Source organism: Triticum aestivum, chromosome 1D, assembly GCF_018294505.1.
Source record: "Triticum aestivum cultivar Chinese Spring chromosome 1D, IWGSC CS RefSeq v2.1, whole genome shotgun sequence".
Lineage (NCBI taxonomy): Eukaryota > Viridiplantae > Streptophyta > Magnoliopsida > Poales > Poaceae > Triticum > Triticum aestivum.
This window is the reverse complement of record NC_057796.1, coordinates 10314647-10341023: the sequence shown is the minus strand read 5'-3', so window position 1 is coordinate 10341023 and position 26377 is coordinate 10314647. Positions and strand designations below refer to the sequence as shown.

The 26377-nt window shown below is 41.4% G+C and overlaps 2 protein-coding genes and 1 pseudogene across 2 annotated transcripts; 1 reads left to right on the top strand and 2 right to left on the bottom strand.

Moving 5' to 3' along the window:
• Window positions 1-10590: 10590 nt before the first annotated feature.
• On the bottom strand, window positions 10591-12702 carry LOC123156912 (uncharacterized). Its single transcript, XM_044575108.1, has 3 exons — window positions 12329-12702; window positions 11327-11538; window positions 10591-11184 (listed from the first exon to the last, which is right to left on the bottom strand). Exons 1-3 carry the CDS (start codon window positions 12612-12614, stop codon window positions 10591-10593), a joined length of 1092 nt encoding a protein of 363 aa, XP_044431043.1. The 5' UTR covers window positions 12615-12702.
• Window positions 12703-18700: 5998 nt separating this feature from the next.
• Window positions 18701-19116, top strand: LOC123156905 (60S ribosomal protein L35a-1-like). The gene is made up of 2 exons (XM_044575100.1): window positions 18701-18979; window positions 19075-19116. The coding sequence occupies exons 1-2, from the start codon at window positions 18701-18703 to the stop codon at window positions 19114-19116; spliced, it is 321 nt and encodes a 106-aa protein (XP_044431035.1).
• Window positions 19117-24756: 5640 nt separating this feature from the next.
• LOC123156900 (uncharacterized) lies at window positions 24757-25818 on the bottom strand (annotated as a pseudogene).
• Between the last annotated feature and the right edge of the window lie 559 nt (window positions 25819-26377).

Below are 26377 nucleotides of genomic sequence, written 5' to 3'. Positions count from 1 at the left end.
AAAACATTATGATGAGTGGGAACCTACTATTAAGATTAAAATTAAAGATTATGAGTGCTATGCTTTGTGTGATTTGGGTGCTAGTGTTTCCACGATTCCAAAAACTTTATGTGATGTGTTAGGTTTCCGTGAATATGATGATTGTTCCTTAAATTTGACTCTTGAGGATTCCACTATTAAGAAACCTATGGGAATAATTAATGATGTTCTTATTGTTGCAAATAGGAATTATTTGCCCGTAGATTTCATTGTTCTTGATATAGATTGCAATCCTACATGTCCTATCATTCATGGTAGACCTTTCCTTAGAACGATTGGTGCAATTATTGATATGAAAGAAGGAAACATTAGATTTCAATTTCCGGTAAGGAAGGACATGGAACACTTTTCAAGAAAGAAAATTAAATTGCCTTATGAATTTATTATGAGAGCCACTTATGGATTGCATACCAAAGATGATAATATCTAGCTCTATTCGTGTTTTATGCCTAGCTAAGGGCGTTAAACAATAGCGTTTGTTGGGAGACAACTCAACTTTATTTTATGTTTTTGCCTTTTAGGTTCTGTTTTGCTTTGAATAATTCATCTAGCCTCTGGTTAGATGTGGTTTTATGTTTTAATTAGTATCCCAGATAATAGTGGCGCACCACATAGTGCGCCATTACTATGCCTAGAAGTGCGCCATTACTATCTGACTTAGTAATGGCGCACCACATAGAAGTGCGCCATTACTAACAATTTTTTTCAAATTTTTTTTTTCTTAATCTCGGGTCACTATGGCATAATCTCGGGTCAATATGCTTAATCTCAAGTCAAATCGCACTCCGTGGTCAAACTTCCCGGAAGGTCACCCATCCTCCCACTACTCGAGCCCGAGCACGCTTAACTTCTCAGTTCTATCCAACCCCAGCACCAGCTCACTTAACATGCACTTGTTGATATATCTATCATATCAATCCTATTAAACCTTGTTGATGTCTAGGACTTTGTTCATGTTCACGAGTGTGATGAAAATTTGAAAAAATATTTCAAACTTCCCGGTCATATTACGTATCATATTTTGAACATTTTTTCCAAAAAAAATTGAAACCAATTTTTTTTCTGTTACTAGTGGCGCACCTAGCAAATGGTGCGCCATTACTAAGTTTGATTTTTTTTTTCATTTTCCCCCCTCTAGATCTTAAAAGCCCCGTATCTTTTATTCTGTTAGGTTTTTGGGGATTCTAAAAATCTTCACCGGGGTTCCCCCCCCCCCCCCCCATTGAATTCGGATGTAACTTTTTGAGTAGATGCTTTTTCATATAAAAAAGTTTTTAATCCGAGTTCGTATGCAAAAGTTATGCCCATTTTACTAAATTCCAGAGAGATTTTGCAAATAAAGTCAAAATTCATATTTATAAATTTTCCCAACAATTAGACCACATATCATATGGGAAACTTATTTTCTTTTATTTTTTTGACATTTCCATCATTTTCTATTTTTTTAAACTGAAAAGGCGGTCCACGGGGGAGGGGGGGCATTTAGTAATGGCGCACCTTCACAAAGTGTGCCATTACTATGTGTATGACTTGGTCAAAGTTAGTAATGGCGCACTTTGTATATGTGCGCCATTACTAAGTTTGACATAGTAATGGCGCACATATGCAAAGTGCGCCATTACTAAGTTTGACCAAAGTTTGACCCAGTCATACACATAGTAATGACGCACTTTGTAAAGGTGCGCCATTACTATATGTCAACTTAGTAATGACGCACCTATACAAAATGCGCCATTACTATGTGTATGACTGGGTCAAACCTTGGTCAAACTTAGTAATGGCGCGCTTTTCACCTGGTGCGCCATTACTGTTTTGGTTACTAATGGCGCACCTACACATGGTGCGCCATTACTACCACATTTATAGTGCGCCATTAGTGTTCATATTGGCTATAGCCGTTTTTCTAGTAGTGTTGGGATAGCTTACGATGATAGTTGATTTGATCTTGCTGAAAAAAACAAAAAATTTTGCGCTCAGTCTCAGAATTGTTTAAAATCACAGAAGCGTGATAAAATCCTGAATTTTTTAAAGTAGATTGATATACAAATTGCCTAGGTTGTCCTAATTGTTCAGAATTTTTGGAGTTATAAAAGTATTCGAAATATCCAGATTGCTACAGATTGTTTTGTTTTTGACAGATTCTGTTTTCTATGTGTTGTTTGCTTATTTTGATGAATCTATGGCTAGTATGGGGGGGTATGAACCATGGAAAAATTGGAATACAGTAGATATTACACCAATATAAATAAAGAATGAGTTCATAATAGTACCTAAGTGGTGATTTATTTTCTTATACTAACGGAGCTTATGAGATTTTCTGTTGAGTTTTGTGTTGTGAAGTTTTCAAGTTTTGGGTAAGGATTTGATGGACTATGGAATAAGGAGTGGCAAGAGCCTAAGCTTGGGGATGTCCAAGTCACCCCAAGGTAATATCCAAGGATACCAAGAGCCTAAGCTTGGGGATGCCCCGGGAAGGCATCCCTTCTTTCGTCTTCGTCTATCGGTAACTTTACTTGAGGCTATATTTTTATTCACCACATGATATATGTTTTGCTTGGAGCGTTTTGTATGATTTTGAGTCTTTGCTTTTTATTTTTTCCACAATCATCCTTGTTGTACACACCTTTTGAGAGAGACACGCATGAATCGTGATTTATTAGAATGCTCTATGTGCTTCACTTATATCTTTTGAGCTAGGAAAATTTGCTCTAGTGCTTCACTTATATCTTCTTCTTCTTCTTCTATTTTCCTTTTTTCATCTTTATAACCTAACCTAGCACTAACCTAATTAACAATAGAATAAATAAATAAAACAGGAAAAAATGCTCACCGGAGTGGAGCAGCGAGGGCGGCGGGGCGCCTGGGCGCAGGAGCCGTGGGGCGGCGACGACGACGGGCGCACCGGGGCCGGTGGTGGGCCCCGGGGCGACGGCTGCACCGGAGAGAGAGAGAGAGAGGGTGCACGACCGTTAGTTAGGTCTATTCTTTGCCGTCTGCTAGCAGACAACAAAGAGAGGGTGGGGCTAGGGGGACACTGCCGTTAGTTAAGCAACTTGTAGACGACAAAGAGGAAAAAGCGGACGACAAATACATGGTGAACGACATCTATTTGACCTAACCAGCTCCACATCCAGTGGGGCCTAGCTGGTCTCTTTGCCGTCTACCTTTGAGCCATTTGCCGTCTGCTGACGGACGATAAAGAATAAACTGATAGCAAACTATATCTTTGCCATTAGCCAGTTCTTTGTCGTCTACTTTTCGCAAGCGGACGACAAATACCTTCTGTGCCGTCCGCTAACAGACGGCAAAGAACTGGCGGAAGGCAAATTCTTTGATTCCTGTAGTGGCAAACGCGTGCTCGCAGGGGTAGGAGTTGAACGCTCACGAAGGGTGAGATGCAGATCAAATGGTTGCCAGATCGTTTGATACTTTTGCAAAAACGATATGGTGTGCCACTTACATATTTGGATAATTAAAAAAATAGATAAAAATTAAAATCGTGAATTTTAAAAATGTTAACATAATGTGAAACAATTTGTAGCTTAATTCAGAAACAAAGGCTGATTCGTGTGTTTCAAAAAGTCTAGGCGATATTTAAAACTTTTTAATCATGTATTTAGAAAATGGTTAAACGTATATGTAAAATAAATGGTTTCAGAGGTGCCACCTCGGCCGGGCCAGGCAGGCCGGCCCGTGGTACGTCTGGTGTTTGAGGGGCCGTCTGTAGCTCTCCTTAGTGCCTGAAAAAAAAAACTGGACCGACCCAAGCACACCGACCGAAACCCCAGCACACGCGTGCTTCCCCACCCTTTCTCCACAGGGTCCGGTTGCTGTGGTTTCTCCGGTGGGCGGCGGCGGCGGCGGCGGCGGCGGGAAGGAGTTCGTGGTGCCTCTGACCCTCGATCCGCAGCAGGATTCGGTTTGTGGTTTCCCATCCGCTTCGCCCGCCGGAATGGTGCTGCTGCACGGCACCTCTCGGCCCCCAGATCGGCCATGGAAGGTGAGAAAATCCCATCAGAGCCCACAATCTGGAGACCTCTATGGAGTCACTTGCAATCTGGAGAGTAATGCAGTGTCAATAAAGCTATGAGTACTACCAGAATCCAACAAGATCAACATCACTTGATTGCCAATCAGAGCCCACAATAGCATTAGCAGACAGTTGGATTTCTTTCAGAGCAGCTTCTTGTTCTTCTACTGCATCCAATATCTCATCAAATAAGATTGTAGGCCCTTCACATTGCATGGCTTGTACTGTAGCAGTGTAGCCAAATATTTGGTTTAGTACAGGTATGGTTAGGTGTATACCTATCTCCACAACTATAGCACAAACCATTGGCTCTTCTAAACTCTTTCAGTTGTCTTGCTTTCCATAACTCTCCAACTCCTACAGACCGGGATCTATATTCTCCTCTCTGAACCTGAGCACTACTAGTGGACCACTTAACATGCTTGCTTCTAGCTAGAATTTCTTCCTGAATGCCTGCATAAGTAGCTGCTTCACTGACTGTAGCTGGTAACTGAAGCTCCAGTGTAGCTGCTTCACTGACTGTAGTTGGTAACAAATCTGGTAACCAAGAGTGTCACTAACTGAATTTTTATACAACAAAGCTGATAAGTCAGTTGAGAAAATTCCCTTTTATACTCAGCTATTGTCAGTTGAGTACCATGAGCTCTTTCATCTTGTTTCTGTGCACATTGACATCAAATTCAGACATGACAGCTGCTTGAAATTCATTCCAACTGGGCCACTGGTGAGTGAGTTTGTATGCATGGAATCAGTTGGCAACTGGGCCAAGTATCACCCTACAATCTAGGCAAGCACGCCTATCTTCTCTTCTCAAGAGGATGAAATCAATTTGGCTTGAGCTAGGACATCTCAACAAATGGCTTGAGTTAGGACATGTGAAAATCTGATGAATCTATTTGTTAGGAGGTATTGTAGTCCGTATGTTGTATCACCCACATAGGAGTGGTGTTTGGGAGAGGGTTGCCATTGCATCTTCATTTAGCTCTATAGCGAAGTAGTTTGGACTAAAAATGTTTGTGTGCTTGGACTAACATTTTTTTGCTAACAATTTCATGCTTTTTACATACAAAATCACATTAAACCTGTCAAACATGTTGTTAGTTTTGTTAATGATTTTAGTTATTTGTGCATTTTGTAAATGTTCACATTTTTTATTTATTTTAAATTTTCCTTCATTTTATTTTTTTAGGATGCTCCTCATGTTGAGTTCCGACTATACAAGGATCCTATAAAAATGACAAGGTCTTATCATTCAATGATGGTTCATTTGAAAAGACTTGTTATCAGGGAATCGTCAAATGAGATTGGTGGAACAAACTTTATCACCAACAAAGACAGCATCAACACTTCCAGAGGAAATTTCAGTGTCCATAAAATACCTCAATTGCCAGTCAATGAGGAAAAGTATTTTGTGGTTGTTTTATACCCTCCTACCGATCTCGGTGACGAGGACGTTCCAATGAAGGACAACAAACCAATAAAACTCCTTCACAACTTCAGCAGCTTTTATCTCATAGGCTTCGATTATAATGAGATCTGGCGTGTCTTTAATGATGTAACGATTATAGGAATTAGCCAAGCTGCTAAAGATATGTATGTACAGAAGTTGCCGTTTGCTGGAAACTATAATGCAATTGGCCAGAACTACTTGGAGTTAATTGTTGGTTTTAGAGGTCAATGCGATACGTACAACAATCTTGCTGGCTTTGGAGGTACGACAACGGAGGGGCAGCTTATTAGATCACTTTGTAGGACAATCATCACAGTACCTGAGTCCACTCGATTCTACTTTTTGCAACAATTCAACCTCAGAAGCTTTTATTCCAGCAACTTCGATATTGTTTTGGACAGTCCAGTGCAAGAGGACCAGGACTACAAAAATTTGTCTTTCCATTTGACCAGTTGGGACCTATACTCCACAATCAGTAAAAATGGAGAGGATTCTTTCAGTATCACTTCAGTCCCAGGATCAGGGATGTATTCATTCAATGATATAATGAATTTCATCGCCTTGGCCACAAATAAAGATGATGTTTCAGTGAAAAGGATGCTTGAGCATAAAGGAAAGAAAAATCACAACAACAATGATGATCACATTGATGACAACGAGAGGGGTGACCAAGGTCAGGACAGCGATGAAGAAGATGACGGAAGGCTTGTCGAGGATAATAAGGAGAAAACATGGTTCTACCAAGCCCCGGTATTGGCTTATGTCCCGAAGCGACAAAACAAAGTGCTGGTATGACATTCTCTTTAACAAGAGCACTATCACACTAGTGGGTTCATATGTTGTTTACACGTGCAACTAGGACAGTTCTTACTCTTGGAGCACCATCCAATTTTCGCAGGGCCCTTGATGTTTTAAAAAAAAAACACTACCATTTTATATTAGAACATTAAGTGATTTTCCACTGTTCTAGCATTGCACCTTTGTTTTGTAACAAGATAGTATTGTTTCTTTTCTTCAAAAGGCAAAACTCATGTGTATCGCACTGTTTTAGTTAATTTTACAGCAACTCTTTGCATACCAAAAGGTCCCCTATCGAATGACAGCATATGGACCACTGTTTTCTGTCAAAACTTTGATGTATTATAGACAACCACGGCACTTGTAGTATGATGACCACAATGCAAAATTTCCAGATTGTGTCCAAATCCATGTGTTAGTGCATACTTTTTTTTTTGATGTACTTTCTTGAGTCGTATGCTAGTTTATTCATGTAACTGAGATGCTGTTTTCGCATGGATACTGAACTGTCAGCTTGTGAAAATCCTGTTCAGCAAGTATTACGGTATTGCTGATCTACTTGTTAGTGCATTTGTGCTACACATGTTCACTGTGTTTGCTGTAATTTTACATTTTGACTTGTATGCAGATACCAGAACTGGGCTTTGAGATCCCTCCAGAAGCCCAGCGCGGAACACTTTCAACAGTAAGCTTCATCGTTGTCTGTATATAATTCTGGGGAGATTATTTCTTTTATTGGTAATTCACCAAGTTTTTGGGTCACTATAGGTGGAAGGGAGTGATATACGAGCTGTTGATGAGTTAGAGGCACTGCAGGATGAAACAAAGGTGAAGCTTGTGGCTTGTATGCTGTGTTTTTTAATTACAGTTGAGCCACCTAGTGATGCACTAATCGTCTTTTTCGGGACCTGCAAAAATTGGATCCTCAATAGGCTGAAGCTGTCGATCAGTTTTTCATGAAATTGAGATCTCTTGGGTCACTGGAAGCTGCTTATTATCCTTGTGGGAAGGGCTTCATTGAGAGCAGGTAGGTTCTTTTGTAGCCTTCAGAGTTCATATTGTTTGAGATGAGAATTTTTGGATTCTTGAAATTGCTTTGCCATGAAAGACTTAGTTCTAAGCATATCGTTACTTCAAACTACTTTGATTTTCTCCTCTCTGATCATATAATAAAAAGAAGTGTTATAGTTTCAACTTTGTACTCTCGCAAAATTCTTCTTTTAACCCTGAAACTCTTAAACCGTTTGAAGGACAACCCTATACTATGGAAGTAGTAATTTGATATTGACTAATGACTATATATTGCTTCATTGGCACATTCTATCTCATGGGCTTATGAATTTACCCTACCTCACGCTCCGCCACTGCAAGAGAACAGAGTTTCTATTTTAATTCAGCAATCACAACCTATAGTAGTTTCAGTGACACCTTATGATACAGATAGCTAATAGCTCCACACAGGCATGGAGTACTTGCTATTGGACATGTATTGAAGACATGTATTGATCAGTCTGTATATATTCAGACATACACTTCTGCCACATCCTTTGTTACATTTGAGATTCTATGACAGGACATCTGAGCATCAAGCAGCACTCAGTTTTCTTGCTGAACCAACCGAAGAACTTAGGGAGTCTTCAATGGTGGGAGCATGCTCTGGTGGGATGAAAATAATTCCACATGGTTCGGTTGGAACTGTTGCTATCACTCAGGGAAACTCTAATGAAATCAGTGCAGTACTGTGTAGATATTCAGCACCAGAAGAGGTACATCTCTTCAGTTGCCTAAAAATCATGTCAACAAATAAGATTGTTTGTACCTTACAAAATTCACCCGGGCAGGTTGGTACTTTGCCATCAGCATGTGTTGCCTGTGCTAGTGAGTGTGCCAGTCTGATTATTTTCTACAAGTACAAGTATCTTTTCCGCCTTAAATTTCAATCTCAGAAACAGATTATACGTAGTGTTTCTGTCCTGGTAGCTTTGATTATGTGATCGATCCTACTATATGGAGGGACAATTCTGCAAGTGATCAGTATTGATATGATAATCTCCTTGACCTTCAGTAGAAATCCCATATTTTCGGGAGGTAATTGTTACGTCTACAACATGTGATCTGTGTGGTTATTGCACCTTAGAGATCAGTTACAGTGCCATATCTGATGATTAATGATTGTACATGTCCAGAGTGGGGTACTGTTTGCTTCTTTGGGTCCTTTCCCTCACATTTTTTTTCTTGAACTGAACTGTATCCAATGTTTTCAATTAAGTAGCTTCCAATGGTTGTCTAATAGGTGGACAAAGTTGATATGCAGTCAGCACATCTGCGGTTCTAGGAATAGTAGTTGCTAGTTCTAGTAAGATATTGCTCTTGAGGATAAAAAGATGCTCTCGACTAACTGTTGTATCCAGGACTGGTTGAAAACATGCATGTGCTTTTGAAAAGCTACTACACCACGTAATGAAGCCATGGAAACCCCCTATGTGTACCCTATTTTCTTTTCTTGGTGTGTGGATTTAGTATATGCATGGTCATCTTGTTGTGAAGAAATGACTTGTTTATGCTTGAGTTTTCAGGTCGCTGTTGCAGAAACAGCCAAGGAAATGGTGGCTGAGTTTATGCCGAAGCTCTTGTGTGGCCCTGACATGGTGGAGCTTGCAGTCGACGCAGAGTGTGCACAGGATTGGGATCCAGCCACAGTAGAAGACTGCCATCGATCGTCATCATCTCACCATCATCATCACCACGATCTTGACGATGGACAGCATGAGTACCCACTTGGTCGAGTTGGGATCGAGGCATAGTTGCGTGTGGCATTCGGCCGTGAAAACAGATGAGTGATATGAGTGAGAGGCATTCATTCATTGTAACTGGAGTATACTGGACTCACACATGAGCCTTCCGAGTAGAGTAGGACTCGGAACCCACAAACCCAGGGCTGCAGGGAAGAAGCAACCGCGCCGCGCGTGGCAACTTGTATATAGCAACTCGTTTCGATCGACACACTAGCTAGCTTACTTTATTTTCTTCTTCCTGAGTTGGTTAGATGTCCTTGAATGTGCTGTGTGATACTGCTATTGCAAAATGTTGATGCTCTCTTCTCCTGGACATTGGACCTGGGTGGTCTGGGAGATATCTTGATGTAGGCCGTAGGTGTACCTGTCGGCTGTCGCATTCGTTCTGTGAATTTTCTGGTCTGTTGCGTGTAGTCTTTCAGAAAGAGGAAAAAACCCTCGATCGGAGTTGGAGAGATGGATGGCTCTCTCCAAAATGCTTTCGGAAGCTATCAACCCCGTCTCGCCAGATTATGGGGCGAATGGTTTTTATCCAGGTAGCAATGAATGATCAACCCTGGCCTCTCTGAGGCAGCTGCGCAGGTGCGCTATGCACCATGATCTCACCTACATGCCCTACAGAGTAAAAGTCTCCACCCTCGGCCTGATCTCACCTTTGGAGCTCCCAAACTGACCAAAGCCAGTTGCCGCTCAAGAAAACCAAGATCGAGTGCCGCTCAAGTCCATTGATTAGTCTTTGTTGATTTTCTTTCATTCCAGGAAATGTATGCCTCACCAGATAATTCAATCCAGAACCTGAGCTTAGATGCACCCGGTGAGCAGTACAATCACACACACACAAAAAAAAAAAACAAATTGTTTCGTGGCGCCACCTGAGCTTTTCAAGATTTCCCAAGGCTGCTTATATGATTCTCTCTAGTGCTTTTCGGCAGCACAATAGAGGTAAATGCATGGGGATCAGAAACACCTCCACCATGTTTTTCGCCCCCCAGTCAGCTGCAAAGGAGAGTTGAGAATCAAAGAGATCTGTTGAGAGATCTTTTTTATCCCCTCCAGTGTACCTGTACCTGCCACCAGATCTGTTTAATGTCAGACCACAAGACATTATTTCCAGTTAGAAGCAATGACACATCTGACCTGGCATTCTTCACAAGTTCCACATGAATGATGGCCTTCAGCCATGCGATGTATATATACATCTACCAATTTCTGTCAGACAATGACATACTAGTAGTAGATAACAGAAAATAGAAACGTTCAGATTTCTGCATAATATACTTCAAACACAAGTGCTTCCATCCAGTATTGCCAAAAGGCAGAAGCAACCAATTCAATACACTACCCCACGACAATATAAATATATAACTTAGTTCGCTACAAACATTACTTGATCCATTACATCATTTGAAGCATGATAACACAACCCTCACTTCATTACACCCGCAACTTTGCTTGTCATGTTACCACAGGATTACGATTTACGGCCTATAGTCCAGCATGGACCAGAAGACCTTCACTTGAAGCCTGGCAATACCACAAGAAATCTCCTTTTTATCTTCACCACGGTGTCGTGGTGTGAATTCAACTTTCCATTGTCTAGTAGCAGCAGCACCACCAAGACCACGGACTGCAAAGCCAAGTGTGAGCATACCATCCAGACGGAGGGTCATGACACGTCGCCGGAGTGTGATATCTGTACGGCCTTCAGAAGGCACCACACCGTCTTCCTTGCTATTATAAACCACAATCCTAGGTTGAATGCCCTCGATGCCAGCCTTAATCTTTCCACAGAAACGTCCCTCGAGTAACTTGATCTCGAAGGTACCCTCGACAGCATGAAGAAGAGTTGCATACCTCACGTCCACAATACTAAACCAGCTCTCAAGAGTTTGCTGTCCAACAGCAACCTTTTCGTCTCTAGGAAGAACTCGTCCATCAATCATAAGCAAACCCTTGCTGATTTGCTCGTCTAGAGGCTCTTCGCCAACCTTGATTTTAAGATCAATCTCCAGATATATGAAATCAAGTAATACCAGACCTCGACCTGGGCCAGTTAAGATCAGATTTTCATCCTGTGAAAAGCAATAGCTCAAAAGATTAGATTATGATAATCCAAATATCAATAAAGCCTCCAACGGAATATGCAATAGAGTTACAAAATAAATAAAATCAAGAGGCACATAAGCAGTGGTTTTGAAGCAAAGGCGTACGTACCCTTGACTTGATAGGTTGGCAATTGTCCCTGGTGCGGTTAAAGAGGTACATGCACTTGTGGTCGATGCTGTCTCTAGCGATGATAGTGCCATACACATTGATTGGGAAGCCTTTATCCGAGGATACTATCTTGACAGTAAGTATGTTTGCAGTGTCTTGGAGTATCAAACCATGTACAGACCTCTTGGTGTATCGCATTGGAGGGATAGGCGCTGCGATGGAAAAACAAAAGCACAAGCTAGTTGTGAGGGGCAAAAAGAATTATGTAAAGCAAAAAATGCACCGCAGCAGCACGACAAGGATACAATTCAGATTTCCTATTCTTATTCATACTGCAAGAAATTCAGTTTTCAAATCATGTTTGCCTCTCGACACAGCAAACTATTCTTGTTTCACTTAAACAGTACAAATCAAATCACTCAACAACAATAGCATACATAGTTGATGCAAACAAGACGAGACAGATAAATAACAAGACGTGGAAAGAATGAAACAATTTTCTGTTAAATTTTACAATTAATCAGGCTTTGAGTCAGCAAGCATAACAAGAAAGGATATGCAAAAAGAGAAGAGATGCAAATATCTTTGGGTCTATAGAAAGGAATCTATCTACTCTTATTACTCCCTCCGATCCAAATTAATTGGCACAGCCTGTATAGAACATTGTATAGAGGTTGTATAGATACCGCGTCAATTAATTTGGATCGGATGGAGTAGTGTATTCATTCATTTTAAACATTGAGCCAATAAATGAGCAGTAATCAACAACACATCATGTGCAATTGTTGTGAATTGTGAAATATGGGACTGAACATTGTGCAATTGTTGTAAACATAACTAGATATATATGCAAGGGAGATTCCACCAACGAGGCTAGCAATCGTGAAAACAACTTGAAAGAAACATACATAAATACAATTAATACATACACAATTGGAAATGTATGCCTTTGAAATAGAATCAGGTCGGGATCTAGGTTTTGATCATGGCGGACGGACTTACACTCGGCGTTGATGTCGAAGACGGAGAAGTCGTTGAAGGAGTAGCGGGTGCGGACCTTGCGCTTCGTCTTGGGGTCGTACTCGACGATGGATGCCATGACCCGCTTGTGATCTAGGCCTCGCCGCCGTCTCTCCTCCGCCTTCCGCGCCTTCTCCTCTTCCTGCCGCGCCTTCTCCTCTTCCTGCCGCGCCTTCTTCTCCTCCTCCTTCTGCGCCGCGGCCAGCATCTTCGCCTCGTCAAAGAAGAGGTCCTCCCAACTCAACTCCTCCTCCCCTACGCACGCCATGAATCCCAATTCCCCGCCGTCGCCGTCGCCGTCGCCGCCAAGGCCGATGAAGCTAACCCTAAGTCGCCGTCCACGGTCGAGGCCTGCCCGATTCCTCCTTTTTATTCCTTCCTAATCGCCACTGCTGCTTCGGGCTGGGCCTTATTAATCTTTACGCGAAAGACGGCCCATTAAGCTATAGTGCGCTCCGTTCGGCAGGAGAAGAGAAATTGGATCATATAAGCCACACTTTCCTTCTCCATTTGATAATTTGACACACAACCCCCCCCCCCCCTCTGGCCCCCGAGATTGACGGGTGGGACCGGAGAAATTGGATCACACGGCTTTTAGTTTCTGGCCGATATTTTACATCAGCCGGTTTTTAGTTCCGTCAGGTTTTATAAAAAAATGTTCGTAAATTTTAAAAATGTTTAGAAATATGAAAAATAATGCTAAGCTATTATGAATGTTCTAGAAATTTCAAAAGAATATTCATGATTTTTTAAATGAACATGAAAAACATGTCCTCGATTTTCACAAAAAAGCAAGAAAAAATCCGGAAGAAAAGAAAAGAACAATTGCCATGTAACCGTTCACAAAATTGGGTGGAAAAGGTTTTGTGTACACTGGATTAACAAAGTATTCACCGCTAGGTCCCTCGAAAAAAAAGGTCCTGCTCCAGTTTCATGGCCGCTTGGTGTAAACCATATTCAGGCATGCTCCGGTTTCAGTTCTTTTTCTATTCAGCACGTTTTCCGATCAGCAAACTTCATGGCACATTTGTGTGCTAAACAGGCTAGCACCCTCGACGTGACAAAAGGCTGGTTGGATCTATTCCTAGTTTTCTTGTAGTTAGTCTCCTAGCAGATTCTGCTGGAGCAGTTTTTTTTTCGAGGTTAAAAGGGATTTCATTGCTTAATGTGTGATGAGTTCGTTCCTACAAAGAAGAGGAACATCTACTGGCCCTCCCAGGAACCGAAACCAGCAAGGGTGTGACTGACAATGTTCTGGTTCCTACTTAGACAAGCAATAGAGCTATCCCATTGAGCAAGAGACTTTTGATTTCCTGAACTAACATCATATGAGGTGATCTGTCGAGATTGGGCGACTTGATCAACCTGAGTGCATCCATGCAATTCATCTCGATTATACCGAGAAGACGACTGAAGAGCAAGATTCAAACCCTCGTGGCACGCCAAAAGTTCAGCTTGAAGAGGTCCCGAGCAGTGTCGTATGGAACGGCAAGCAAAGAAGATAATGCTACCGTCGTTGTCGCGAAGGATCATGCCGACTCCCGCCAACTACCATCCGTCCACATTCAGCTTGACACGTCCGGCCGGCGGGGTAGAACACTGGAGCATGGTCGTATGCTATTGCAGCTGTTTTGACTTAACTAGCAAAAGGGCCCGTGCGTTGCAACGGGAGAAAAAAAATTATAATCTCCAATGGCCATGACCACATTTTGCTGCATCAGCGAGATACAGTATCACTCTCAATTTCGAGAAATCATGACATCTTTTTAAACTCGTGCACATATTTGAAATCGTAAACATTTTTCAAATTTGTGAACACTTTTACAAATTTTCAAACATTTTCTAAAATCAAGAACATTATTTGATTCATGAACATTTTATACTATTTTAAACTTCTTTTTAAAAGTGTCAACATTTTTTTAAACAATTTTCTTGATTCGGTGAACATTCCTAGAATCGATGAACATTATTTTGTAAATTGGTGGAACAATTTTTGAAATCCATGAACATTTTCTGGAATGCAGCATGGCCATTTTTGAACCAACGAACATTTAATGAACGAATAAACTATTTTGTAAGTCACGAACAGTTTTTAAGTTTTAAGGATATTTTTCCATTCATAAACATTTTTTGAATTGGCAAAGTTCTATTCAATTTCATTACAATTTTTTAATAAACGAACTTTTTTAAAAATCATGAACATTTGTTTCCAAAATTTGGAACATTTTTTGAATAAGCAAATATTTTCTTTACAAAATTGCGAACATTTTTTGACTCGACAAACATTTTATGATTTATTAAACATTTTATTTCAAAATTCTCATTTTTTAAATTTTCGGACCTTTTTTGAATTCCCTAATTATTTATGATGTATATTGAGAATATAGTAACTTCTGCCAAGAAAATAATTCTAGAAAATCATACACTTGCACTCACCTTCGTGCAGTATTTTTTTTCCTGTTCGTGCTATACATCGCCTTGTACATGTTCACATTGTGTTCTTTTTATATGAAGGCAATCAGGTGTTGCTTCCCTTGATTAAGGAGAGTGTTCAGTACATTGAAATGCAGTACAAGGAAAGGTGAAAATACAAAGAAAATAAAGAACTACACATAATTAAGGAGAGTGTTCAAGAAGATAATTTACAAAGATAGTTTTGCTTGCTCGAAGCTTGCTGCAATTGGAAGAAATCCACGTATAGCTTGTTCTCTGTGAAACTTTGCAAGGCATCAACGCTATCCGTTCAACAAATTATCTCCCCCCAACAAAGTAGTATTCTCCTGTGGTCCTACCATGAATTTTAAAATCTGTAGAGAGCCGCATGATTGTTTAGTACTCCAAAAGAATTAAATGCGCCAAATAGTATCCATTTTCTACAGTGCTTTCCTATGTCCAAATAACCATCCTCCACCAAATGCTAACTCAATCCATTCATTATTTTGAGCCCAGCTTCGACATTCGTATTTATGTCCAGTGTGGTACTTTGCAAAGCAAGTACCACCTAGGCTCCTCCTTTTGAACTAAAAATTTGTGAAGACGGTCTTCTTAGTAACTGATCATCCTCAGCCAAAACTCACGTCCATTAGCCATGTGCATTTCCGATACTGCTAATCAAACACTTGGCTGCTTATTCATGTTTGAGCATCGATCGGTCTCCTCGTGAGAATCTTATGTTGTGATTTTCTTCCTAGCACCTACCTGGGGAGTGCCCAACCCACTAGACATGTCTAGGCCGCCCAGAACACATGGCAACGCCACGGTCACGCGGTGACCTCGCGGCGGGCATGCAAGTTTACGCTCTCTAGAGTTGGGGCCCTCGGCCACTGTCCAAACCTCAACGTATCGCCACCAAACCATGTATTTCTGATTAAATAGGTACTTATGTAACTAGAAATGATTTTTGGAAAAAATAAATAGCAAACTATGAGGCAGCTGCAGTTCAAATTTTACCCGCTTCCTACTGAATCGGCGGGAATTTGTCTTTTTCACCAAAGGTGGATCAAAACTTTTGACACCCAACCATTTTGTCAATTGTGCATTAAATATGGCCTAGTATTTTAGAAAATTGATTTGGTCTAATTTTTCAACAAATATATGGTAGGTCCTTCACAAAGAAAACTCATTTCAGGCACTCGGAAAATGGAAAATGAATTTTCCGTGCAAAGAAAATGAAAACTCCCTTAGGCAACATTGTTTGGAATTCCAAGATGCACCCTTGTGCACAATATGAGATCAGTTGAACAAACTATGCCATGAATGTGGCCATAAGATTGATCATTTGACTTGAAAGCCATGAATCTTCACGCATGATAGCTCGTTTATGAGAACACTTTTTAAAAATAATTTCCGTATTACAAGTTTATTATTTTTCCTGGAAACTTGGCCACATATAATGACACAATGCGAAGGTTTTCCAATTTTTGAATTTTTTTGAATTTTTTATGCCCGTTTCAAAATGCGGTCAAAACGGCGGGAATGACCGTTCCTAGCTAGTGGTTGAATCTGGAAATTTTTTTGGTGTTTCTCTGATTAAATAGATACTTATGTACCTAGAAATGATTTTTGGAAAAAATAAAGAGCAAACTACGAGGCAGCTACAGTTCAAATTTGACCTGTTTCCAACTGAATCAGCGAGAATTTGTCTTTTTCACCAGAGGTGGATCAAAACTTTTTACACCTAACCATTTGGTTAATTGTGCATTAAATATGTCCTAATATTTTAGAAAATTGATTTGGTCCAATTTTGCAACAAATATATGGGAGGTCCTTCACAAAAAAATCTTATTTCGGGCACTCGAAAAATGGAAAATGAATTTTTCGTCCAAAGAAAATGAAAACTCCCTTAGGCAACATTGTTTGGAATTCCAAGATGCACCCTTGTGCACAATATGAGGTCATTTGAACAAACTATGCCATGAATGTGGCCATAAGATTGATCATTTGGCTTGAAAGCCATGAATCTTCACGCATGATAGCTCCTTTCTGAGAACACTTTTTAAAAATAATTTGCGTATTACAAGTTTATTATTTTTCCTGTAAACTTGGCCACATATAATGACACAATGCGAAGGTTTTCCCATTTTTTGATTTTTTTGAATTTTTTATGCCCGTTCCAAAATGCGGTCAAAACGGCGGGGATGACCGTTGCTAGCTAGTGGTTCAATCTTGAATTTTTTTGGTGTTTCTCTGATTAAATAGATATTTATGTACCTAGAAATGATTTTTGGAAAAAATAAAGAGCAAACTACGAGGCAGCTACAGTTCAAATTTGACCCGCTTCCAACTGAATCGGCGGGAATTTATCTTCTTCACCAGAGGTGGATCAAAACTTTTTACACCCAACCATTTTGTCAATTGTGCATTAAATATGGCCTAGTATTTTATAAAAATGATTTGGTCCAATTTTGCAACCAATATATGGTAGGTCCTTCACAAAAAAACCTCATTTCGGGCACTCGAAAAATGGAAAATGAATTTTTCGTCCAAAGAAAATGAAACTCCCTTAGAAAACATTGTTTGGAATTCCAAGATGCACCCTTGTGCACAATATGAGATCATTTGAACAAACTATGCCATGAATGTGGCCATAAGATTGATCATTTGGCTTGAAAGTCATGAATCTTCACGCATGATAGCTCCTTTCTGAGAACACTTTAAAAATAATTTGCGTATTACAAGTTTATTATTTTTCCTGGAAACTTGGCCACATATAATGACACAATGCGAAGGTTTTCCCATTTTTTGATTTTTTTTTTGAATTTTTTATGCCCGTTTCAAAATGCGGTCAAAACGGCGGGAATGACTGTTCCTAGCTAGTGGTTGAATCTTGAATTTTTTTTGGTGTTTCTCTGATTAAATCGATACTTATGTACCTAGAAATGATTTTTGGAAAAAATAAAGAGCAAACTACAAGGCAGGTACAGTTCAAATTTGAGCCGCTTCCAGCTGAATCGGCGGGAATTTGTCTTTTTCACCAGAGGTGGATCAAAACTTTTTACACCCAACCATTTTGTCAATTGTGCATTAAATATGGCCTAGTATTTTATAAAAATGATTTGGTCCAATTTTGCAACAAATATATGGTAAGTCCTTAAAAAAACTTATTTTGGGCACTCAAAAAATGGAAAAAAATCATGCAAAAGAAATAAAAACTCCCTTTGTCAATGTTGTTTGCCAATCTAGGATGTAAAATTGTGCAAAATATGACATCATTTGAACAAATATTTGATAGGTCTTTCACAAAAGAACACATTTTGAGCATTGAAAAATGAAATGAAAAATTTGTATGTAATCAATCATGACCAATTTATATAGTCAAAAAATCTACAAATTGTTTGGTGCGCTCTGATTGGTCCATAGGCATATCACGCGGATCCTGCATCAACCACCGTCGGATGCTTCTGGATCCAACGGCAGCCCCCACCCCTCACCCTCTCACCCAAACCCTAACTTTGCCGATCCACTCTCCCCCTCTCGTCCCACAGCCGCCACCCTCTCAATCCTCCTCCGTCTCAATCTCTCGATCCCCAACCACCCAGCCGCCGCCGCCGCCGTCCTCCGTCCTCTCGCCCAACCTCGGTCGCCGATAACCCCTCCCCTCCCCTTCTCTCCCACGGCCGCGGTCGGATCCGCGCTCGTCCCTTCCAAATCGCAGCCGCCACCTCCTCCCTTCCAGATCGCGGCCGCACCAATCCTCGTCGCCCTTTCCCCAAACCCTAGCGCCGTCTCCCAACCCCTCTCCAGATCCAGATCCGCCACCCACCTCCCTCTCCCCTCGCCGCCTCGCCTCCCCTCGCCGTCGCAGCGCCCATCGCCTCCCGCACCCCCCGACCTTCTCCCCCCTCATCTTCCCTCATGGTGAGATTGAGCGGCGCGCTGACGGCGATGTGGGGGTTGATCTGCAGGTCGAAGTCGAACCAGTACAAGAGCACATCGCTGGTGCAGGTCGAGGGGGTGAACACCAAGGAGGACGTGGCGTGGTACGCCGGGAAGCGCCTGGCGTACGTGTACAAGGCCAAGACCAAGAGCAACGACACCCACTACCGCTACCTCTGGGGCAAGATCACCCGCCCACACGGCAAGTCCGGCGTCGTCCGCGCCCAGTTCAAGTCCAACCTCCCCGCCGAGTCCATGGTTAGTGCCCGCCCGCCCTTAGTTTTTGATCCGCTGCTTGCTTTCTTGATGGTGCTTTTTTGCTGAGGCTGTTTGTTGCTTTGCGTTGTGTGCAGGGGCGCAAGGTTAGAGTGTTCATGTACCCGAGCAGCATCTAAAGTTAGCATCTGCTGCACTATCGCTGATGATGTTTGTTTAAGGCTGTTGGTTTGCTTTGTGTGATTTTACTCTAGCATGTGTGTTGCATTTTGTCCTGCGCCTTGTGCAGTGTGTCCATCGAGAGATTGATGATGGTTTAGTTTGGGTCATTCAATCTGGTTGATGTAGGATTCTGTGATCTTGCCATTTTAATCCCTGAAAGATGCATGCTAGGCAATATTGTCATTATGAGTTATCAATCTGTACTTGATCTGTTTACATTGTATTAACTTTGTTGCTATTTAGCGTTGTGCCTATGGATGGTTGACATGATTGGTGATGCCGTATTATTGTGTCTGTTTGACTTGAGTTGTTGTACAGTTAGGGTCGCTTTCGTGTCAGGGTGTCTGACTGCAACTGTTGGCTTGCCTGATGCTAAATTCTAGATACTGTCAATAGCTTGGTTCCTAAGTTCTAGACAAGTAAAAGGGATACACCTTCAGTTAATAAACGACGAATAGTATGTTCTAGTGTTGCATCAGCAAGTGAAAGCAGTTCCTTGCTTTGTCCAATGGAAACAATCACCGGAAGGGATATGTTGGTCTTGCAAGAGGCAAACACACTTGGAATGTGCAGGAAATGTTGCATTATCTCATTTAGACATGCATATCATCATACTGGATTGCTTGGCCTTTACTCCAGCATGTGCTAGGATATACAAGACTTGGAAATAAAAAATTAAATTGATAGCAAAGTTATTAAACTCGGATGGTTAGTGTGTATTATTAAGTGCAGTTGTGTTGCTTCTGTTTATCTCGCCTTGTAGCAAAGGTTGATAAGGGCTTAAATAAGTATTGTAGTTGCACTCAGGCATAGGTTGATAGTAAAGTTATTAATCTCGGATGGTTAGCGTGTATTATTAAGTTTATTATTACTCAAGCACTTGCACTATCACTGGATTCCTAGTTAAGTTACTCGGGTTGGTTAAGTTTATTAACCTGATAGGTACAAATAATATAGAAACTTCACTAGATTTCTTTTCATCCTCACATGATACCTCCTGTATAATTTATTCCCCATCCACTTTTAAGAAAAAGAACATCAAGTGAAGCATTGGGATATGTTTCTTGCATATACTTGTGAAGCCCAGTGGCTATCATAAAAAATTCTGGTAACAGGAGCACTTTGATTTGTAGCTGCTATTGTCATATCTACTACTTGTCGTTCCCTCAAATTATTTGTATCTGCTATTGTCATATCTCTATTCACATGTAACGCTGAGATATAACGCTGTCAATTGGGAAAAATAGCGCAGTCTTAAGAAGCATGCTCTCTTAATTAGAATTGTTTTTACTAGAAAACAACTGATCCTAGGATGTTAAAGACTTTCGTTATATCTTTCTTCTTGAACCATGTGTTGCTCGTGGTGTTTATCTGATGCATGTACTTGTACTGTCTCTCTGGACTGCTACTTAGCTTGGTTTCCCCAAGTGAAAGCAAGTCTTCATGCAGTCCTTTTGACATGAAAGAATAGTGTTACAAATCCTTCACGCTGCTATTGAATACTCCTCCTGCCACACAAGACGACCAAGGTCCACTCTGCTCTGCTGCTATCCCTCGCTCTAGCTCTGTTCGTTGCCGCACAAGAAAAATAGAGACAAACGAAAACTAATTATCTAAGGTCCTGTTATCATTACCTATATATGACATTGCTACTGGATTGCCTAGCGCCCCCTGTTCATGGTGGGCTAAACTTGTATTTGCTCCTGCTGCTGCTGCGTTTAGATGATCATGAGTGTGATGCATTTTGATGATCTCCTTGTACCAGATGAGTCTATCGATGAAGCGGTAGCGTCTCCTATAGAGGGTGACGGCGGCGGCGGCGCCTGTGTGCGGCTTCGACTACAACCTCCTCTCCGGTGAGTCCATCTCCTACCTAGAGATGGTACACAATTGTTACATAATTTTTGTTGTTGGCTAATCAGCTTTAGAGATGGTAACATGGTGCTGCACTCTCAGGATCATTTTATGACACAATCAATTTTTGGTGTGCTCATATTTTTAATTTTAGTGACAAGGAAAGATCCCACCTAGTTTGCTGGCTCTCTCACTTGAGTTGGTTTAACAGTAGTGGCCTCCTGACTTGTAGTTGGGTAGGTAGCTGAGAAGACTCGTGGTGTTGGCTGGGAGCAAAAGTTTATATGCATGGATGATGTAGTAGTTCTGTTGTTGTATGGGGATATATGCAATAGCTATGTAACATGTGGGTTCAAAGCCTGCTCTTCCGAGAAAAAAAATTCTGTCTAATTTGAATACTGTACATGTGCCGTTCTTGTGGAATGGGAATTACTTGAGGGAATAAGAGTGTGCAGGGGCAGGTTATCAAGTGCACGGTTGCTAGTTTGCTTGGTAGCTCTGTTCTATGTGTATATGCACATAAATTTGTATATGTGGGTTTTTAAGCATGGTTTTTGTATATCTGATAAGTGCACACATCTTTAACTGTTCCTCCTTGTCCGGTATTATAAGGCCATTTGACTGGATGCTTTGAAATATGAGTCGCTGCGGTAAATGTGTTGCAAAGTCTCATGTGGTTTCATAAACACGTGCATTTGTTTGTCATGCTCATTTGTATTGCTTAAAACTATTCCATAGCTTCACAAACAGCTCTAAATTTTTCCTGGTAACTCTGTCAATACTTAGAGCCCCTGTAGCTTTGCTCAACCCCTAAATTGCTGCTGCTGCTGCTGTTTCAAATTGCTCAATTATTTGAATTGCTGTTGCTGCTATCTCATTTTAACTAGCTGGAGGACAAAAAGCATGGTACTAGCTGAATTTGTGTCGTCATTCTAATCTAAATAACTGTCCTTTTTTGAATGGTCTCTTGGTATTTTGGCTTCAGTTTTTCTGATTCTTCTCTGCTGATCTTTTTAAAGCTAATTCTTCTCTGTTGATACATGTAACAGGGCGACCCTGGAAGGCATATCACCGTTCTGTTAGCCCAGTCCTGACAGGAGCAGGTGCCTAGTTTACGATCTCTATCAAAAGAGCTCCAAGCTGAAGAACATAGCTCGTAACCGTATCTTGTTATTACACATGTGGAGCTTGTAACCGTGATTGCCATACTTTTAGAGTTTACGATCGCTATCAAAAGAGCTCCAAGCTGAAGAACATAGCTCGTAACCGTATCTTGTTATTACACATGTGGAGCTTGTAACCGTGATTGCCATACTTTTAGAGTTTGTAGCTAGTTATTACACTTGTAGGGCTTCTGGTAGAGCTTGTATACGTTGGAGCTTATTACGTGTAGAGCTTGTAGATCTTGTAAAGTATTGTATATGTTATTACCTATTATTTGTACTTGTACAACAAGAGCTCTGTATTGAATCTGGAGTATTACGTGTGTTTCTTGTTTGTGCCAATTTAAATACTGGTTATTTATTTACTGTTAAATTGAAATATGAAGAATATGATCTTGCTAGTTGGGACCCGCTTACCTGAACCTGACAACTGGGACCCATTTGACTAGTGAAAAAAAATAAAGCTGTTGAGGCGAAAAGGCCATGGCCCAAAAATTAAAAAGGCCGAATAGTTGGGCCTGGCCCATATAACTGACCAAAATTAATAAGAAAAAAAATATAAAAAGGCTGAATTATTGTGCTCGGCCCATCTAAAATAGTGAAATGGACCGGGCTGAATCTTATCAACGACCTTTTCAATTGGTCGCAATTTTGCCACGTCAGATTGCCACGTTGGATCCGACGTGGCCTGGGCAGAGAGCTAGCGACCAAAACAGAAGGTCATCGAATCAATGACCTTTTGTTTTGGTCGTGGAATTCCACGACCTTCTCACAGAGAAGGTCGTTAATTTCAGTTTACGACTGCCAGCTTTTGACCTTCTGTTTTTAGTCACAAAAAGGTCGCAAATGAAAAACAATGACCTTTCAGTGACCAATAGTGATGGTCGCAAGTTGACATATTTCTTGTAGTGTAATTTAAATTTTGAAACATGCTTTTACATACGCAATGACGATATGCTCCATTATATCCATTGAAGTAGTGACAAACTGGTTAATTACTGCAGCCTGTTCAAAAAAGGGCAATGAATTCTTAGCTCAAGTGTAGGACTGACATCCACTGATGGGATAGTAGGCAAGATGAATATGTGTTGCTTCTGTTGGAACTAAATCCTTAGCCATGGCATGCATCATCAGTTTACTTACACTATGAGGAAAATATTAAAAGCTTTTGGCATAAAAACCTGCATATATTTCTTACTTCTACTGGAAAAACATGTCTAGATGAGCATTATGTCTATGCAAAATTCAGCTAGCAGCAGTGATAGCAAAATTTAGCTACCACAAAGTTCAGCTAGCACCAGCAAAATTCAGCTAGCAGTGAAGCACCGCATCATCGCTATCTCATTCTCCTTATCACAACCCGACCGAGGCCGTGGCAATGGAGAGAGCAAAAATCGCAAGGGCCTACCCAATAAGTATGACTCAAAACCAGCACAGGTCCCCATCCCATTTTTTAACAGGACGCGCTTCAAGCACACTTTCCTCATCTACATGTATAAAACTACCATCAAGGCTACAACACATAAGCTCCTTTTTTGGAACATCATACATGTCTTGTTAAGAGGAAATGGGCAATAGCACCACCAAGTAAATCAATCTCGAAGAAGAAATAAAGTTTCCAGACGTGTTTACTGAATTGTGTTACACAAATGTACGTCAGGTCCCTTCTCTATAGTTTCATATTGGAGAACAATGATGACCTACAATCATCAAAATGGTGAGGTTAATTTACAAAAACTAACAATTTTTGTTATGATGAAACCTTCTAACTGCATCCAAAGGTTGAGATCAAAGCAAATACATGATCCTCGTTCATACAGTGTACTTTTGACAAGAGGTGCCATATTTGGAGTTTGTGTCAGCCACACACGATACTTTCTGTGGTACAACCTTTGCTATATGTGGAAAATGTAGAAAAAAAATATGAGTACTTGTTTTACTTTGGTTTTCCTGATACAACTGATGAATCCCAGGACAGCAGCACACATATTGTCTTCACAGTCATTCTCTTTCAATGTTAATAGATGTCCCAAAATTTGTATTCTGAGTTCATACCAATCCTGTAGATTCACCATTTTTCTAAACGAATAAGATTTGCATCACATGTGTAAAAAAATAATGATTTAAATACTACAGGATATGCCCAACATCAAAGAGTTCTATTTCCACTTAGCAGACTATGATATCCTATAGTTTACAAAAAGCTCACATATCTAGTTCAAAGGAGTAGCTCTTCAAAATTGAGCAGTGGCCTAAAAACTGAAATATTTGGTATGCTTTCAGAGCTGGTGACTTGCTAACTTCCCTCTGTTATCTAATTTCTGGGCACATTGGCATACTGGCATGATAAAGACATGGTGACTTTGCTATAATTAAATACATGTACCCGTGTGATCCAACGGGGAAAATGCAAGGAATGCCCACCAGGTGCATCGCCGCAAGCATGAGAGTTCCTTGCCTCTCCAGCGACTACCATCTGATTCTCCGATCCGTCAGACTTCAACACCTACATGAGGAGGCTTAAGTTTTCAAAATAAAATGGAAGGTCAAAGTCAAGCAATAATTAAGCAATGCTATAACTCAACTCACACTGAAGCTGGAGGATCTCCTATCGAGACGAAGCTTGCATTCAAAAGACATGCCATCATACACATCAATTACAAATATGCCAGCTCCCTTCCACGCAAAACTGCATTTGACATGGTTGAATTGGCTCAACATTTCGTAAATGAAGAATCTGAGTGCTCGCAGTTGTTCGTTTCTATAGAGCCATCATCACTGGTAACATTTGGATCTTGCACGAGATCACTAATCTTTTGCTTGACAAGGCGAGAGATTCATTTGGCTGCAGTCCCATCAAAAAGCAACAATCTCAAATACCCATCAGCTCCAATCTTGCTCAGGTTGTTTTAATGACACCACACCACTCAAGTGATTTGCGGTCAAAGTGTAAGTCGACTGATGTTCGTCTTGCATCAGTGGTAAGCCACTCAGTACCGCCGACAGGGGGTAAAAGAGATAATGAACAACACATGCCCTCATACTCTAAAGCTAAATAGTAATCTCTTCAATATTGAACACTGCTAAATACTGACCAAAGTTCCAAAGAGTAACCATTTTAATATGCCAGCTCTTTATTTGTGTGTCAAGTGTAGTATTAGAGCATCATTTCGAAGTTCTAACTAATGGGAGTCCTGAGATCCTCGGCGATAGATATACAGTTCGCCCAAGGTGTTTACAAAACAGACATAAAGAGGATTGTGCAAAGGTTATGCTTATTGCTTAGTAGTGCTCAGACCTGAGGAGGGCCATGCCACGGAAATCATCCTGCAGGTGGAGAGAGACGCGTTTGGCGACTGACCTGAAAAGCACAATTAACATGGTTGTTATTTCGTTGAACACGTACGTTGAGAGCACTAAAACTTTCAACGATCCAAGGTAAGGTAGAAGCTAGCGATGTCACCTGCACTAAAAGCTAGTGCACGTGGAACTTGTAAGGCATAGAGAAGAATTGCCACTGGCCTGTTGGTCTCCTGCTTGTGCGTCTCTGTTGTGTTCGTCTTCCGCTGCTGCTTCGCTGGAATCGTCACTGTCGGAGTCCTCGTGACGGCACGGCGGCGGGGGCGAGAAAGCGAATGCAAGAGAAGGCAGCAGTCACCCTAGCTACTCTTTTCCTCCCTCCACCAATCGCCCCTGCCATACGACCACCACCAGCGCTGGTCCTTCCCTCCGCCATCCTCCTCTTCATCTGGCATGGGGATGGGGGATATGCTCGAGGCTGCTTGTTTGCCTCCCGAAAATCCAAATCAGCGATTCCCTCACGAATCCCCTTCTAGAAGTCACGCGCCCGGCCAAAGTTAAAGGCCGCGCGGTCGCTCGTGTCGCCCCACCCCGCGGGCGACCCGGTCGAAACCTAGCCGCCGCACCAGCCTCCTTCAGATCCGGCCAAAGTTAAAGGCAGGGGCGCTGACGTGACCTGGTCGCGGCGGCGGTGATCCCGACTCCCGAGAAGACAGAGCAAGATTCAAACCCTCGTGGCACGCCAAAAGTTCAGCTTGAAGAGGTCCGGAGCAGTGTCGTATGGAACGGCAAGCGAAGAAGATAATGCTACCGTCGTTGTCGCGAAGGATCATGCCGACTCCCGCCAACTACCGTCCGTCCACATTCAGCTTGACACGTCCGGCCGGCGGGGTAGACCACT